At 39.9% G+C, this 18,313-nt stretch overlaps 1 protein-coding gene across 1 annotated transcript in view; it reads right to left on the bottom strand.

Moving 5' to 3' along the window:
* Positions 1 to 17,523, bottom strand: part of LOC136877288 (neprilysin-1-like) — a 375,489-nt gene extending 357,966 nt beyond the window's left edge. The window contains exons 1-3 of the mRNA XM_068228470.1: positions 17,500 to 17,523; positions 15,064 to 15,141; positions 8,634 to 8,862 (exon numbers count right to left, since the gene is read on the bottom strand). Of these exons, the coding sequence (XP_068084571.1) occupies positions 8,634 to 8,862; positions 15,064 to 15,141; positions 17,500 to 17,523 (331 nt within the window). The remainder of the gene's footprint in view (positions 1 to 8,633; positions 8,863 to 15,063; positions 15,142 to 17,499) is intronic.
* Positions 17,524 to 18,313: the final 790 nt, after the last annotated feature.

The following is an 18,313-nucleotide window of genomic DNA, read 5'->3' as shown; positions in this document are numbered from 1 at the left end:
AAATACAGCAGAGACAATACGCGACACTCTGCGAGATATCGAGGGACAGCGATTATAGCTCTGTCTAGTGGAGTGACCTGAGAGTTACTGATTCTGTCATAAGAGCACGTGCATTTATTTGTGAAGTTTTTGGCGTTATTTATGCGTTTGCATTAAGTTTACATACATAAATAGTAGCATGTGTCATTCCTTTATATTTCCTCTCAATATGAGTGGAAAGATATATGCTGTGTTTGGCTACAATGACGATGAAGGCAGAAGGATTCGCGGTCTTTCTTCCGTTTCCCTCGTGACAAGAAAATGTAAGTAAATATTGTGTTTGCATAGATATTCTTCCAGTTACAAAGAGATTTGTATAGTACTTCCAACATTTATGACCTGCGCGATCCATGTTTTAACTGGTTTAAAATATAATCTTATTTTATTGTATTGTGCAGCAGTTAACCTTCAATACCGAAGAGTTGTTGTAAGTGTGAACTGTGGTTTTGATTTAAGAAAATGCATATGCATATGCGTGTGGCTGGTTGTGTTCCAAGTTAACCCATTCGGAATGCCGTAATGCGTTGAAAAGCACTGGAGGAAATATGGGTGATTTAAGAAATGTACATATTTTGTTGAAACCCTAATGTAATGGCAAGTATTGCTTATAGGGAAATTTTGAAAGTTCTTGAGGGTAAATTTATAGATTTTCTTTCTGTTAGTAGGCTTCAAGTTAAAAGGAAAACTGTCCAGCTCTTAAATATAAATTCATTGAATCATGTGTGTAAGGAATGTGCCGATATTTTTATTGACAAGTGACTTAATGTGATGATAGAATGTTTTTAAATGAGAAAAAAGACATATCTAGCCGTGAAAGTTCAGGTAGGAATACTAAAGCTAAAAACGTAATCCATAAATGAAAGCTAAAGTCCTTTCACAGCAGTCCATTTCACATCTTGGTTATATGTCTAATTTCCGTCTTTAAATATTAGCCTGTTAAATAAATTTTCATTTATTTATCCAGAATTGCTTTAGCAACTTTAAAGTTAATACCTTAGAAACACTTTCTTTCTAGGCGTAATTTATTTATCCATTTCCGTATATGCATTTCCATTGATATTTGAATTTAGCGCTAATTTTCAAGTCACGCCACTAGGAGCGCCACTTGCGAATTGCCTCCCACTTTAACAAAGCTAAATTCGGAAGTGTCGCGTATTGTCTCGACTGTATTTGGTAATACCGTCAGGACTGGGGTATTGTCTGGCGAGGTAATAATTAAAATACCAAGGATTGCTATAAATGTAGGTCTATGCGTAGTAATTGTCCGCATCTCCATTTAATAAGTTGGGGAGTGTAGTGAACATGATCCCATCGGAAGATAGGCAGCGCGAGGGAATGTTTTCGGTGTTCAAGACCCGGGAAGGGTATATTCCTTTGCGATTTGCTTTACGTCTCACCGACACAGATAGGTCTTATGGCGACGATGGGATAGGAAAGACTTAGGAATGGGAAGAAAGCGAACGTGGCCTTAATTATGGTACAGGCCCAGCATTTGCCTGGTGTGAAAAATGGGAAAACACGGAAGACCGCTTTCAGGGCTGCCGACAGTGGGATTCGAACCCACTATCTCCCGGATGCAAGCTCACAGCGGCGCGCCCTTACCGCACGGCCAACTCGCCCGGTAGGGTATATTCCAGGTTCATATCAGTGTTAATCATCGTCAGCATGCATGACAGGCGAGGAATATTTGATGGCCGAGTGTCAATGTTGTGCATTTTGGTCTGTGTGTAGACTGATATTAGGTTTTCAGGTTGTTTTTTTTTTTTTTTTTGCTAGTTGCTTTACGTCTCACCGACACAGATAGGTCTTATGGCGACGATGGGACAGGGAAGGGCTAGGAGTGGGAAGGAAGCGGCCGTGGCCTTAATTAAGGTACAGCCCCAGCATTTGCCTGGTTTGAAAATGGGAAACCACGGAAAACCATTTTCAGGGCTGCCGATAGTGGGGTTCGAACCTATCTCCCGAATACTGGATACTGGCCGCACTTAAGCGACTGCAGCTATCGAGCTCGGTAGTTTTCAGGTATTGGGAGTGCATTATGTATTATTTGATGACTTAATTTGTGTTTAAATAACTTGTGTCCGTGGTGAATTGAAATCCACGTGAGGGATTCTATATGTGATTTTGAGATAATGTGTTGTGCATAATAAGTAAATGCGATTCTTCTTTTTCTTTATCTGTTTACCCTCCAAAGTCGGTTTTTCCCTCGGACTCTGCGGGGTATCCCACCTCCGCCTCAAGGGCAGTGTCCTGGAGACTCTGGGTGGGAGGGACACAACTGAGGAGAATGACCAGTACCTCGCCCAGGCGACCTCACCTGCTATGCTGAACAGGGGCCTTGTGAGGAGATGGGAAGATTGGAGGGATTAGACAAGGAAGAGGGAAGGAAACGACCGTGACCTTAAGTTAGATACCATCCCGACATTTGCCTGGAGGAGAAATGGGAAACCGTGGAAAGCTACTTCCAGGATGGCTGAGGTGGGAATCGAACCCACCTCTATTCATTTGACCTCCCGAGGCTGAGTGGACCCCGTTCCAGCCCTCCTATCACGTTTCGAATTTCGGAGCAGAGCCGGGAATCGAACCCAGGCCTCCGGGGGTGGCAGCTAATCACACTGACCACAAAACCACAGAGGCGGACCTTAATGCGATTCATGTAACCAAATATTAAAGCTCAGTTATTAGTAATCCCCTAAATATTCACGTAGCGGTCGGTTAGGATTTCACCACAATGTTTTGTGGATATGAAATTAGCTACTCATGTGTTCGACGAGAAATAATATACAAGTTCACTTCGATTAAAACTGAATATCATGTATGTTAAACCCAATAATTATTTAGAGGCAACTTTCATGTTGATTGCAGTAAAGAACTCTGGACGTTTACAAACGCAGTGAGATTGAAAGTTATTGGATTCAGGATTTTTAATCTGAACTTTTTATTTATTTCTTTTCCCTACTATTGTTTGAAGATATTTTGAATAAATTAGGAATTTGTTTTCACCAACTGTTGCCCATTATTTTAGTACATAGCTTCACTCGTTATACAATGTTCGCCTGTCGAAATATATGTTCCCAAAATATGTATTAGCAGTAAAATTTAGATTTTGCTTAGAGAGTTAGGACCGGACGCGCCTGAGTGACTGGCCCGTTGGGGTATCACCAGATTTTGGTGGCGATCTGGGGACAATACATAGATCTATACAGCCTACAACATTCAGTCGTCGTGTAACAAGGAGTCCGAAGGCGGACCTATCATTCACTTTTCGCAACAAACCTTATCCGCAGTGTTTATTTTATTTTATTATTAGAGTTGTTTATAGTCGCTTTAAGTTCAAGGTTTTATCGCGACTCTTACAGATGATTACGGAGTAATAATATTGTAATTATAAGGAGTATAATGTATGTAAATTAATTAGGTTTTGGAGTGGAAGCCAGTGTCCTTGAGGAATTTGACGACTTGATGACTCAGTGCTGGAGAAGCTAGTGTCACTTCCATTTCCTTAGGTATGTTGTGGTGTTGGCACCTCTGGTGATACAGTTGGCATTCTGAGATGATATGCTTTCCAGTGAGAGAACAGTTACATTTACTGCAGGTGGGAGATAGTTTCTTTTCTATGAGATACAGTAGTTGCGGGTGATCTTGGTGTGTCCTATCCTTAGTCGGGGGAGACTTTGCATCACACATAAAGATAAATATTTTATCACTGCCCTTCCTAAATACTGTATAAATATCAGTTTTTTATTGTTGAGGTCAGATTTTTGGATCCAAAGGCAGCAGGCCCACCAATAGTTTAGAAAGCGGTGACATTTCTTCTACCCTTTACAACAGCGTATTTGCGTGAAAGTCGGCTGTAATTCCTTGTGTTTTTTGAAGAATGTGAAGCAAGCATCATGTTGAACCTGATCTTAGAATCAAACTTTCAGTAACCCGTCCATATTTTAGAAATCGAATATAAGTACGCCCATCCATCTCACTAATTCAGAAACATTGGAACATACAAGCGTAAATGTAAGAAGAAAAGGCTGAATTCGTAAGTTGTTCTATTTAAATGCATTGATGTTATGTAAATATTCACAATTGAGAGAAATGGTTTAATACTATATTGAAAAGTTTTATTCTCGTTTAATACCTTTACTTCTAAAACTACTTGCTAATAAGAATTTAATTGTTATATTTTGAAATATGTAAATATTTCTTATTATTCGTTATAATCCATTATACATGAGTAAAACTAAGCTAGAAATACAAATCCGATTGAAATATTTTACTTTCTTTCATTTTGGTGTAGAGTAAATGTTTTTCGGATACATAGAACTTTTGACCTCAGCAACTGTTGTATGGAAGTCAAGGAAAATAATGTAGTTTGAAAACGGGTGTACTAAACCTACAGAACTACTACTCCACGGAGCATTTGCCTGGTGTGAAAATGGGAAACCACAGAAAACCATCTTCAGGGCTGCCGATAGTGGGATTCGAACCTACTATCCCCCGGATGCAAGCTCACGAGATTTATTAGAAGCAAAGATCAGGGGAACCACTCTTTCCATACATTCGTCGATAAATGGAGACCTCTGGAGGAACATAATGCAATCAGTGTAAATAATAATAATAATAATAATAATAATAATAATAATAATAATAATAATAATAATAATAATAATAATAATAATAATAAATCGAAATGTCCGTAGTATGGGCTCCAGAGTTCACCAGAAAGGATCCCTCAAATTCTGATAAAGCATGATAATTCTCTCTCCCAGGGCGTGTACATGAAGCTGCGTACTGATACATTTGCTTCACGTCTTACTTAACCTTCTGAACACGACTAAATAGATAGGAACTGCACCTAGGTTCATCAATAACTCCACTGATTCTAAATCAACTATATTCTAAATAACATCCGTGCATAAGCACCTCATCAACACACCAAAATATGCATAAAATACACTCATAAAATACTGCTGGAAGACTCCATATTTATATCATTGTACAACAACAAAAACAGCGGGTAACCAAAAGCGAGGACCAAGCTACCATTTGCAGTCAGTCCGATGAAAGTTCATTACAAAGCATATGTATACATAGATAAATATCCTCCACTGTTTCTGTGTATCAACACTACTTGCATTCACTCATAATTGGCACTTGTTATATCACACAGATACTGTACCTTTATAATACTGTGTTAACTGACTCTTAACACTTGTTTTAAAGATACATTCACTTGAGCAATACACGCTTGTCGTTCCAAAACATAAATTCTGAAAAGTATGAGATACAGTACCCCATAGCTTTCACCAACATATAATACCAAACCGTAACAAGTGATACAATACCTAGTGCCTAAGCACTCCACAGTTGTAGGTTAGTACCACACTTAACATTCCACAAACGTTGTAAGGACTCTCACATGATACGTCTAGATTGATCCTGGCCATCCAATTACGAGTAGAATATCGTCTTGCCGCGTCAAGACCACGCCCTGAACCACTTCCGCGTCCCATGTCAATAACAACAAGGCCACCTCATCGGACTCTGCGCTATCCACATGACTCACACAAACGTTTCGAGTTGTAAATATAGCTGTTTTCCCATCCGCTTGTACAAACCAAATTACTCAAATCACATATAGAGACCTTCCAGCTTTAAATATTAAGAATACATGTACAAATGAAATAATAATAATAATAATAATAATAATAATAATAATAATAATAATAATACGAATAAAGACAATAATACATCTTACTTCTGAATATACCGAGCTCGATAGCTGCAGTCGCTTAAGTGCGGCCAGTATCCAGTAATCGGGAGATAGTGGATTCGAGCCCCACTGTCGGCAGCCCTGAAGATGGTTTTCCGTGGTTTCCCATTTTCACACCAGGCAAATGCCGGGGCTGTACCTTAATTAAGGCCACGGCTGCTTCCTTCCACGTCCTAGGCCTTTCCTAGCCCATCGTCGACATAAGACCTATCTGTGTCGATGCGACGTAAAGCAAATAGCAAAAAAATAAAAAAATAAAAAATCTGGATACAGTGCGAGGGTGTGATATATGTACGATCACAATAACTTACACTATATGTAACTTTTAGGGGCTGCCTGGCCGAGGCGGTAAAGGTGTACTCGGTTCGCCCGGAAGGACGGGGTTCGAATCCCCCTCAGGAAGTCGTAAAATTTAAGAAACGAGATTTCCACTTCCGGAGGTGCACATGGCCCTGAGGTTCACTCAGCCTACACCAAAATGAGTACCAGGTTAATTCCTGGGGGCAATGGCGGCCAGGCGTAGAGCTAACCACTCTACCCCATCAAGTGCTGAGGTTACGGATAGTGGAAGCCATTACCTTCCACCCCTCCAAGGGCCTTCATGGCCTGTACGGAGATGACTTTGCTTGTATATGTAACTTTTAGTTTTATGCCCGACCCCCTCTGCCTCCAGAAATTAACCAGATAATCATTTCTGAACACCAGGGCCATATGTCTGTCTGTCTGTCTGTCTGTCTGTCTGTCTCTCTCTCTCCTACATTTTTAGACTTCCTTGCATGGAATATAAAAAACACCTCATAAATTAGACTACAATTATTTTGCGTGTTAGAACTTGTCATATGAATAACATTAAACACACTATCTCCTCTTTTTCTTCTTCTTCTTCTTCTTCTTCTTCTTCTTCTTCCGAATGGCTTTTAATGCCGGAAGTGTCTGGGGATATGATCGGGTCACCCGTTCTGTAGCTGCCGTTCCTGGTACACCCAATGCGGGAGAGCTACATGTAATTGTAAGGGCTAGGAATGGGGAAAGAAGCGGCCGTGGCCTTGATAATAACATCCCGGCATTTGCCTGGATGTGAAAAGGGAAACCACTGGAAACCATTTCAAAAATGGCCGAAAAGGGATTGGAATCCACCTGTCTCCCGAGTACAAATCTGGTAGCCATAACTTGCCGTGCCGCAACGCACTGAGCTGACCTTTTCGGCACTAGTCCAACATAGCAGGAGAAACAGAAATACACAGTACTATGTACAATTAAACGAATAATGATGATGATTGTGATAAAAAAAATAATAATGTACCGGTACTTTATTATTTTGACTTTCCCCAATACGTATTAACATTCCTTCAACAACTGTCGGATTGTATCTATTTAGGGATCGTTGATGCAAATAATATAGGAACAGAATAGAATGTAACGCAACTTGTAAAGGAAGCAAACGAGGCTTGGTTCAAATATATTCTGACTGGAAGAGCAAACTTATAAACTCGAAATAAACACTGAAGATATGCCGCAGCAATGTGAAATCACTTTTGTCATTCATTCTTTCTTAATCTGTTTACCCTCCAGGGTCGATTTTTCCCTCGGACTCAGCGAGGGATCCCACCTATACGGCCTCAAGGGGAATGTCCTGGATCTTCAGGCTTTGGGTCGGGGGATACAACTGGGGAGGATGACCAGCAGGCCTACCTTGCCTTGAGGAGAATTGTTGAAACCACGGAAAACCACTTCCAGGATGGTTGAGGAGGGAATCGAACCCCCCTCTACTCAGCTGACCTCCCGAGGCTGAGTGGACCCCGTTCCAGCCCTCGTACCACTTTTCAAATTTCGTGGCAGAGTCGGGAATCGAACTCGGGCCTCTGGGGGTGACAGCTAATCACACTAACCACTACACCACAGGGGCGGGCCACTTTTGTCATACGTATCAAAATCATGGAAAGTCACAGATCAAAACTTTAATAGTATGAAGGGTTTTTTTACAAACAGGTGTCTGAGAATATTAATTTTATTCTGGCTAGAGGTAATTACAAACGACGAATTATGAGTACGAGCAATGGAAGAACAGATCAAAAATCAAGTAAGAAGAACGTGGAATTGGGCAGGACACACACTCAGAAAGCGAGACAGCGCCATTTTGGGAAAAGTACTTCGTTGGAATCCCCACGATTCTCGGTGAGGGGAAGTTCCGGATACGTGGGGAGATGTATCATAGAGGAAGAGGGTCCACAACAGGCAAAGAGCTGGAGAGAGATGAAGAGGATCGTGAGTGACTGAGTGAGATGACTCTTTGAGTGAGATGAGTCTCTGTTCCAGTGGGAGCTGAGTGATGAGGAGCGTACCCGATACTCGTTAGCTGGTTGCATGCTACTGGGTAGTGGCAATGCAGAAAGCAGTTGACTAGGATGCCTCGGCTGTGGAGGGGAGAGGATCGCGTTATCAACGTACAAGGAATAAATAATAGTATATTATGGTCATAGTGTTATCATAAACGATTATAAAGGAATACAATACTTTTATCAACTCGTGTGGCATGTTATCGAGCGTCATCATCTACTTCATAACTGTCTACACATAGGCACAAAAAATAGCCTATAATCTAGAGTCAACATCCACTTCATTAGCGTTCACATATGGACACAATACTTGTATCACGCCAGGAAAGCAATCTAGAGGCGTTATTCTCTGCATTTTGCCTTTGGAAGGACCCTCTGTGGCCTCTAAATATGAAGGAGTGAATTTTAGTACCTGCTTTCCTAAGCGCAATACACACTCTTCCAAGGCTAAATAATTTTTAAGCTTACATACAGGTAACACTAATACTTACGTTGTAGTTGCTGGTCCACGTATTTCTGTAAGATGTTGAAGCTGAATGCACCGTCTGGAGGAAGACCACCATTTTCTGTCATCCACCCACCGCATGCAAATTTGTAAAAATCTCGACAGGGATCAACGTTCAAACTCATCGACGCTTGGATGCGTCTCGACGTTTGTCTGCATTGCTCTTCTATACAAACGAGAACCCCCGTCTCGTCCTTTACACAGCCTTCATCATCCTGTTCGTAAAAAGAAAAGAAATGGACCTTCAGACCATGTGTCTGCTTAACTTTCTAATTTATTCATACATTTCAAATTTATATTACTATTCAGTAACAACTTTATGTAAATATCATAGAAGTTAATTAATGTTGGTTAATTTTACTTCAAAGGAGACGTAAAGGTGAAAAGGAATATCCTATATAGCCAATAATAATAATAATAATAATAATAATAATAATAATAATAATAATAATAATAATAATAATAATAATAATAATGGACTCGTGCTGCTCCGCAGCATTCGTTATAAATATGTCAGATAACACGGCTTGATATGACTGTCATAGTCACATTGTTTTGCCTGCGCTTTTCAATGGTTTTATGAACATTTAATAAGAAGCGCGTTATGGTACACCTCAGTTCGTAGTCTGAATTCATCCATTCTGGCGCCATCATGTCACCTGTTTGGTAAAATATCTATTCGCACTTTTATCTTGCAGTTCTTGATGTAACGCTTGGTATTGTGCCGCAGAAGGCAATTCTATATAAAAAGGTTGTTTTGTAAGCTCAAAGGATAGCCTCGAAAACGTGTTTTTTCTGCCAGACAGAGAACATTCCTAAGACACATGTTCTTCACTCTTTCTAGTGTAGCTAGATTATCTTTCGATAGGTATTTCCAGATAATATCTAAGGCGTATGTCATGATGGGGTCTGTTTGTACGTAGACTTTTCTCTTAGCAGCATGTAAGTTATTAGGAACGCTCTGCCATCTATTGATAGAAAAGGTTAGAGAATCAAAGAGTATCTAGGAGGGAACAGTATTCTTCCGTGATCAGATGAAGTGTATACTCTCTGGCTTGACAGGCAGTAATCAAACAACCAGTCACTCAGTCACTATGATCTGCATTTAGGGCAGTCGTCCAGGTGGCAGATTACCTATCTGTAATTTTCGTAGCCTTTTCTTAAATGATTGCAAAGAAATTGGAAATTTATTGAACATCTCTCTTGGTAAGTTATTCCAAACCCTTCCCCTTCCTATCAACGAATATTTGCCCCAATTTGTCCTCTTGAATTCCAACTTTATCTTCATATTGCGATCTTTCCTACTTTTAAAGACACCGCTCAAACTTATTCGTGTACTGATGTCATTCCACGCCATCTCTCCACTGACAGCTCGGAACATTCCACTTAGTCGAGCAGCTCGTCTCCTTTCTCCCAAGTCCTCCCAGCCCAAACTTTGCAACATTTTTGTAACGCTACTCTTTTGTCGGAAATCACCCAGAACAAATCGAGCCGCTTTTCTTTGGATTTTTTCCAGTTCTTGAATCAAGTAATCCTGGTGAGGTTCCCATACACTGGAACCATACTCTAGTTGGAGTATTACCAGAGTATATATGCCCTCTCCTTTATATCCTTACTACAACCCCTCAATACTCTCATAACCATGTGCAGTGATCTGTACCCTTTATTTAGAATCATATTTATGTGATTACCCCAATGAAGATCTTTCCTTATATTGACACCTAGGTACTTACAATGATTCCCAGAGGGAACTTTCACCCCGTCAACGCAGTCATTAAAGCAGAGAGGACTTTTCCTATTTGTGAAACTCACAACCTGACTTTTAACCCCGTTTGTCATCATACCATTGTCTGCTGTCCGTCTCACAACATTATCGAGGTTATTTTGCAGCTGCTCACAATCTTGTTACTTATGTATTACTCTGTACAGAATAACATCATCTGCAAAAAGCCTTACCTCTGATTCTACTTCTTTACACATATCATTAATATATAAGAAAACATAAAGGTCCAATAATACTGCCTTGAGGAATTCCCCTCTTAATTGTTACAGGGACAGATAAAGCTTCGCCTACTCTAATTCTCTAAGTTCTTTTTTCTAGAAATATAGCCACTCATTCAGTCACTCTTTTGTCCAGTCCAACATTGCACTCATTTTTGCCAGTAGTCTCCCATGATCTACCCTGCATGCAATAACATTACTAAGGATGAAAATCACAGAATAATAATGAAAGTGTTAGTCGCTAGCAACCTGCTAAGTACAGAATCGTCGTAGGGTACGCCTTCGCCTGCAATTATTGGAGTGATCATTATTAATGATCTGATTTTATGATTTCTGAAAGTTGGCTGAACTTAGAGACCTATCAATATCTCATGATTCATCGGCAGGTAATTCCAGAGAGAATAAAACAAAAATAAGGCAAATCGGTTCAGTAGAATGGACGGTCGGATATACCAAAGCCATTTTGAGTTTACTAAAAATATAGATGACCTCAGCTACCGTGTGCAGGCATTATAATTTGACGCCAACGGCTGTCTGCTCGTCAGTTTCAACGTTCAATTATACTTTAAGCTTACTAGATGGCCGATTAAACCGGATCCCTCTTGGGAGTCTATGGTTGAGTTTTTAAAATTATTTTTTTCTGATGAACACAGCATTTGTTACCAGAGATCTTTTATTCGAATGGCTTCTGCCGTCCTTCAAACATACGACTACCTCTGCTGGATTTAAACCAGCTATTTTTGGATCCAGATGACGGCATTCTACCAGTAGTGATCCACCAAAGAAGATTTATTACTAGCAGTTACCCGCGGCTTCGCTCGCGTGGATTTCGTAATTTGATAAAAGTAATCATTCCTTCGTACTGTAGTAAGACATTATCTGAAAATACCTAAAGTATAAAAACTCTCGGAAAAACGAGTTTCATTTACCGCAGAAACTCTTTGTAAACCACGTTTGTGGTATTGCCTTTTGGCGCTAAGATGGCCATGCGATATAGAACTGTACATATGAGAAACAGTCTTCTCTCAAGTTGGAAAAAAGTCTACTTTTAACGGAAATTCCAAATACCTATTCCCACGCCTGTAACATATTCAGTTATTGTGATATGAGTATCCTCATAAAATATTAATTCAACTCTTTTTTCACTCCCGTAAGTGCCTTTTCCGAAAACAAACATGTTCCTGTATTTTTAAAGGACTTTCGAAATACCAAGTTCCTTGTCTGTATCATGTTAAGTTTTTGACATATACTGTAGATTCATCAGTATTCATTTTGAAAATTTGCTCACTTTTTTCTTTTCTTTTCAGCTCCTTAAGCGGATTTTACGGAAAAAAGATACATGCATCTTTATTTTTACAGGAGATTCAAAATACCAACTTTCACGTCTGTAACAATTTCAGTTTTTGAGATATATTTATCCTCATAAATATAATTCAACTCCTTCTTTACTTATTTCCTCCCCCTGCCCCCCTTACGTCGACTTTCTGGAAACAAAAAATAACTGTTCCTTTATTTTTTAAAGGAGATTCCAAATACCAATTTTCTCCCCTGTAACATCTTCACTGTATGAGATATACAAAGCATTTACCTAATTTTTTCAAGTCATTCATCCCCCCCCCCCACTTGAGTGGATTTTCCGAAAACCAAAGAACTTGTGTTAATTTTAGTGTCTGTAACATCTTCAGCTTTTGAGATATAAGTATCATCATAAAAAAGAGAATTTATTTCAACCCCTTCCCCGTTAAGTTGATCCCCCCCCCCAATGCGCGTTTCTTATTTCTAAAGGAGATTCCAAATACCAATTTTTAAATCTGTAACAGTTTTTAAGATATAAGTAACGCCATTAAAAGAATTCATTTTTTTCACTTCCTTTCACCATCCCCCTTAAGTGAATTTTCCGAAAACATAAAAATACGTGTTTATTTATAGGGGAGCTTCCAAATACAGTACCAATTATCACGACTGTAACAACTTCAGTTTTTAAGATATACTCGTATGTATCCTCATAAAAGTAATTCAACACCTCTTTCATCGCCGCTCTCCCCCACCCACCAAATGCGTGTTTATTTTTAAAGGAGATTCCAAATCCCACTGTTCACGTCTGCAACATCTTTAGATTTCTTTAGATATAAGTATCCTCATAAAAATAATTCCACTAATTTTTCAATTCTTTTACCCGCCTTAAGTGGATTTTCCAAAAACAAAAGAATACGCGCTTCTTTATTTTTAAAGGAGTTTCCAAATACCAATTTTCACGTCTGTAACATCTTTAGTTTTTTGAGATATACGTATCCTCATATGAGGTATTTAATCCCCTTTTCACATTTGTTTTCACCTCCGTTAATGGGATTTTCCGAAAACAAAAAGAAACTCGCGTTTCTTTATTTTTAAAGGAGATTCCAAATACCAATATTTTACGTCTGTGAACTTTGAAGTTTTTGAGGTAAAGATATACTCATTTAATTCACCCCCCTTTTCTCCCCTTTAGCGATGGAATACCCAAAAATCCTCCCTTAGTGAGCACCTACACCCTAATATAAATGTATTCCCAAAATTTCATTTCTTTATATCCAGTAGTTTTAGGTCGGCGATAATGAATCAGTCAGTCAGTCAGTCAGTCAGTCAGTCAGGATATGTTATATATATATATATTATTACCGGTATTATTATTATTTATTCTACCGGGCGAGTTGGCCGTGCGCGTAGAGGCGCGCGGCTGTGAGCTTGCATCCGGGAGATAGTAGGTTCGAATCCCACTATCGTCAGCCCTGAAAATGGTTTTCCGTGGTTTCCCATTTTCACGCCAGGCAAATGCTGGGGCTGTACCTTAATTAAGGCCACGGCCGCTTCCTTCCAACTCCTAGGCCTTTCCTATCCCATCGTCGCCATAAGACCTATCTGTGTCGGTGCGACGTAAAGCCCCTAGCAAAAAAAAAAAAATTATTTATTCTCCAAGGAAGGTAGCCCTATTTTACCTTAAAGTATATTAGGTTTATAGTTTATAACAACACAATATTAAAAGGCTGTCTGGCCAAGGCGGTAAAGGCGTGCTCGGTTTCACCCGGAAGGACGTGGGTTCGAATCCCCGTCAGGAAGTTGTAACATTTAAGAAACGAGATTTTCACTTCCGCAGGTGTATATGGCCCTGAGGTTCACTCAGCCTATACCAAAAATGAGTACCAGGTTAATTCCTGAGGGCAAAGGCGACCGAGCGTGGAGCTAACCACTCTGCCCCATCACGTGCCGAGCTTAACAATGGTGGAAGCCTTTACCTTCCACTCTTCCAAGGGCCTTCATGGCCTGTACGGAGGTGACCTCGCTTTTTTTACAATATTATATGTTACTGATCATTACCTGTATGTGTATGTTCATTCCTCAGTCCTAAGGCTGGTTGGATCCTCAACAACTCTGCCATCATCTGTCATAGATGGCCTAGGCATCACTGAAGAGGAGTACCAGGGAAATTAGGAGTGAGGTAGTTTCCCGTTGCTTTCCTCACCGAGCCAGAAGTTGCTATTTTATATCAGTCTGCCAAGTCCACTGAAATCCATGCATCAACCGATCGTATAAGCAACATTTTCACACCATTCATAACAGGGACTAGGTGCATAAGGAATGGCATTACTAGCATCCCTCATACCTCAGTTACTTTCATATTGTCAAAGCCAAGGATAAGACTGGGACAGATCAATTAAAGTAACAAAATTGCTATAGCTTATACCAGAAGACACAGTGCACTGTAAACACTAGGTGCCTCCGTCAAAAGGCGTATGCATTACCTAGTAGAACAAAATACTGCAAAGAACTTTACAATGAGTTGGGAACATTTTCTAAGAAAAAGCTGGAGTGCAACAACATTTCACAAATACATCAGAAACTGGCGGGTGAACGTTTACATTTCAGTAACTAAGGTGTCCTAACAAATTGTTCTTTTTATAGCGGTATAGTGGACAATAGGAAACTAAATGTGTTACTGCTTGTTCTGATTGGCACTTACAAATGCATCCCTCTGATGATGTTATTTTAAAGTTTTTGTTGGTTAAGTAATTTAATTTCATATTACGCATTTTTGTTAATATTTCTCTGTTATTAAAAGTGTAATACTTGAAGCAATATTTCTATTGATGTTTTGTATAAATTTCGTTAGTTAATACAAAGTTAATATTTTCACATTACATAAAAATGTGACAGTTATGATAACATGGCAACCCACAATTTTTACAGTTGTAAAGCTTCCACAACTGCTGTTGTTTAAGGGTCGCCATATAAATATCATCTCGCAAAAGGAAAGAAAAAAGAAAGAAAAAGCCCAAAAAAGAAGAGATTCCCAAATGTCATCCTGTTAAAAACGTACAGGAAAGGGAGGCAAACAAAAGGGAAGGAGAGGATGTTTCGGATGACCTCATGTCAATTACTTCGGATAGCAGTGGTGCCGAATTTTCCTTAGGATATGGAGAACCATCTCTGAACACAAATGATACAGAATCTTTATTCTGTAAAGGAGAATTTAGTAAGTTACTCGAGAAGAAATATGGGTAGAATGTGTGATGTGTGAAATGCGGTGTGACAGAGAGTGTGCTGATGTCACTTACTTCGTGATGAATGCGAAGTGTAAAATGATTAAACTGTAAAGTTCCTTAATCTTTTCCATACCTATTTTTATATCATATTGCAGACGTTCACTTTGAGAGTGATTAAAATATAGATTTCTTCATTCAAATTTTGCTTTACGTGTTTAATTTACTTTCTTACTCAATGACAAATGTGAAAACTAAGGGGCAATTATTACCAACAGCTTTGACTTAGAATCTTCGTTTGTTTACTACTGGTTTAACGTCGCACTAATACATTGAAGTTTCCGGCGGCAATGACCTAGAGTGTTAGGTTCCATGGCTAAATGGTTAGTGTGCTGACCTTTGGTCCAGGGGTCCCAGGTTCGATTCCCGTATGCGTCTGGGATTTTAACATTAATTGATTAATTTCGATGGCTCGGAGACTGGGTGTGTGTACCGTATTCATCACTAGAATTCATCATAGGTATGGCACCATCATCATAGACGCGCAAGTCGCCTATAGATTTACTATAATTAGGGTGATTGCGCCTTGTTGTAAACCAGAGAAAAATAAATAATTAGATAAATAAATACGGTGTCAATTCGAAAGAATTGCACCAGGCCTCTTTGGAGGGTACACGCCATTATTATCATCGTCATCATCATCACCATCATCATAATCATATTATTATTATTATTATTATTATTATTATTATTCCTAGAGTTACGTTTTGTAATGTAATGTATTCAGAACTACGTATTGAATAGGTTTCAAATAAGTTATAAAATAAACCTTAGCTATACACTGAGTGGCCAAAAGTAATGGGAAGACACTGAATGTGATGTTAATAACGAGTTGCCCCTCCTCGAGTCCTCTAAACAGCAGTAATACGGCGAGGCATCGACTCTACAAGGTGTTGGAATCGTTCTGGAGGGATCTGGACCTACGCATCTTGTACTGCTACCCACAATAATTGGTCTTGTGTAGTTGGTGCAAGGTTCATGGAGCGTACACCAGTATCGACAGCATCCCATAAATGCTCTATTGGATTAAGATCGGGGATCTGTAGGGCCAATCTATGGTCGTAACTTCACTGGAGTGCTTCTCGAACCACCTGGGTGCCACCACAGAGTGGTGAAATAGCGCATTGTCCTGTTGAAACATGGCATCTCCATCAAGGTACTCTAGGGCAAAAAAGGGATTCAGATGGTCTGAAAGAATGTCCACATAACGTTCACCTGTCAGTGCTCCCTGCAGCCGGACAATGGGGCGTGTTTGCGACCTGAGAATGCCACCCAGACCGGAACTGAACCACCTTCCACCGAGCTCGATAGCTGCAGTCACGTAAGTGCGGCCAGTATCCAGTATTCGGGAGATAGTGGGTTCGAACCCCACTGTCGGCAGCCCTGAAGATGGTTTTCCGTGGTTTCCCATTTTCACACCAGGCAAATGCTGCGACTGTACCTTAATTAAGTCCACTCTCACGCGACCATCAGCTCTATATAACTGGAACTGGGATTCATCGGACCATACCACACGCCACCACTGTTCCATGGTCCATTGCGGATGTTCGCGGGCTCATGCACGCCGTTGAGCTCTGTGTCGAGGTGTCAGCAAAGGGACACGAGTTGGTCGTCGGCTGGTGAAGCCTATGCGGTGTAGTTGCCTCCTTACAGTCCTGGTAAAAATGGGTTCCTGACTCCCATCTTTCAACTGGGTGGTTATCCGACTTACAGTATCCCGTCCAGCTCCCAGTATGGTTCTGCGGAGGGGACGTGAAGTCCGTTCGTTAAACACCTCTGCTCTTCCCTTGCGGCGGTTTACGCGGTTGGTAACATTCTCTCTGCGATATTGAAGATCCACCCACGATACTGTTGACCTCGGAAACCCGAATTCGCGAGTAATCTCCGCAATGCTATGACTAGAGCCCGGATTTCCATGCACTATCAAATCTCAAAATATGCATGCATTCATGCACCTTCATATGGCAAAACATGCACAATAAACTGGAAAATATGCACTATCAAAATTCAGTTCCTTTTAAAACATGAACAAAAACTACCCTATTTTCTCCAAATTGTCTTGATTTAAGCTCATCCGTTTATCACTCAGCACACACTTAAGCACAGAAAATTATCTTTTTACGTCACCAGAAGTGATAGATGCATAATTCAATGAAGACATTCGGACAAAGTGAGGTCAAATTGTACGTCTTTTGCATTTTCACCACAATGCGTCTTTTATAAGCTTGACGAATTCAAAATCCGGATTTGAACGAATTAGTTTGTTCAACTTACCTCTATCTCTATCTGCTTCTCCATGCGATGATTGCAGACACATTTGAATGTCCTCAGTAAGTGGTAACGATTGCTTGCTGCGATAACACAGACGCGTGACGATTGAGAGTTCCGGGTAGGACATTCCAGGATAACAACGGTAGAGGGTTCAATGAAAAACCAGAATTTGTAAGCTGCTATCCCAGTAACGCGTCGCCACAGAAGTGCGATACAAGGTTTCTTTTGTTCGTCTAACAGATGAGCCGTCAATGATTAATGCACAATTTATGGTTCAATTTATAGCAATGTACAACTGTAAAACTGAGACACCTTATTCCTAAGAATTAGATTTCGACGTGGGGGCTTGCGACTTACGTCATTGTTTACTCAAGCAACAGATAAGAAAGTGTTTGGTTAATTGCATTATACTGTAGGACCTGTATCGTATGTAGGCTACTAACTATGGTTGTCACATAGGATGCCAGGAATACATTCTCTCCGTCTCTCAGTAATAGACATACTGTAGCCTACAACGTGAAAAATTGTCCCAAATTCTGCAAACTAACATTCAGAAAATGCACTATGATGCAAGTTAATAACAATATATATGCGTCAAAGTCAGAATAAAAGTCATATTATGCAATATTAAACGTCCAAATATTAAATCCAAAATCTTCCAAATATGCATTATGCATGAATTTTCTCCGAAAAATGCCAAAACATGCAAACATGCACGGAAAAAGAACGGTTATTTGGAATTGTTAAGCCGTAAAACGAATATTTGAAAAGTTTGAGAAGTGTAGCTAGCTTATTTAAAAACATGCATTTGCATGGA

This window comes from Anabrus simplex, chromosome 1 (genome assembly GCF_040414725.1).
Source record: "Anabrus simplex isolate iqAnaSimp1 chromosome 1, ASM4041472v1, whole genome shotgun sequence".
Classification (NCBI taxonomy): Eukaryota; Metazoa; Arthropoda; class Insecta; order Orthoptera; family Tettigoniidae; genus Anabrus; species Anabrus simplex.
The sequence above is the reverse complement of the archived record's forward strand: the minus strand, read 5'-3'. Positions and strand labels throughout refer to the sequence as shown.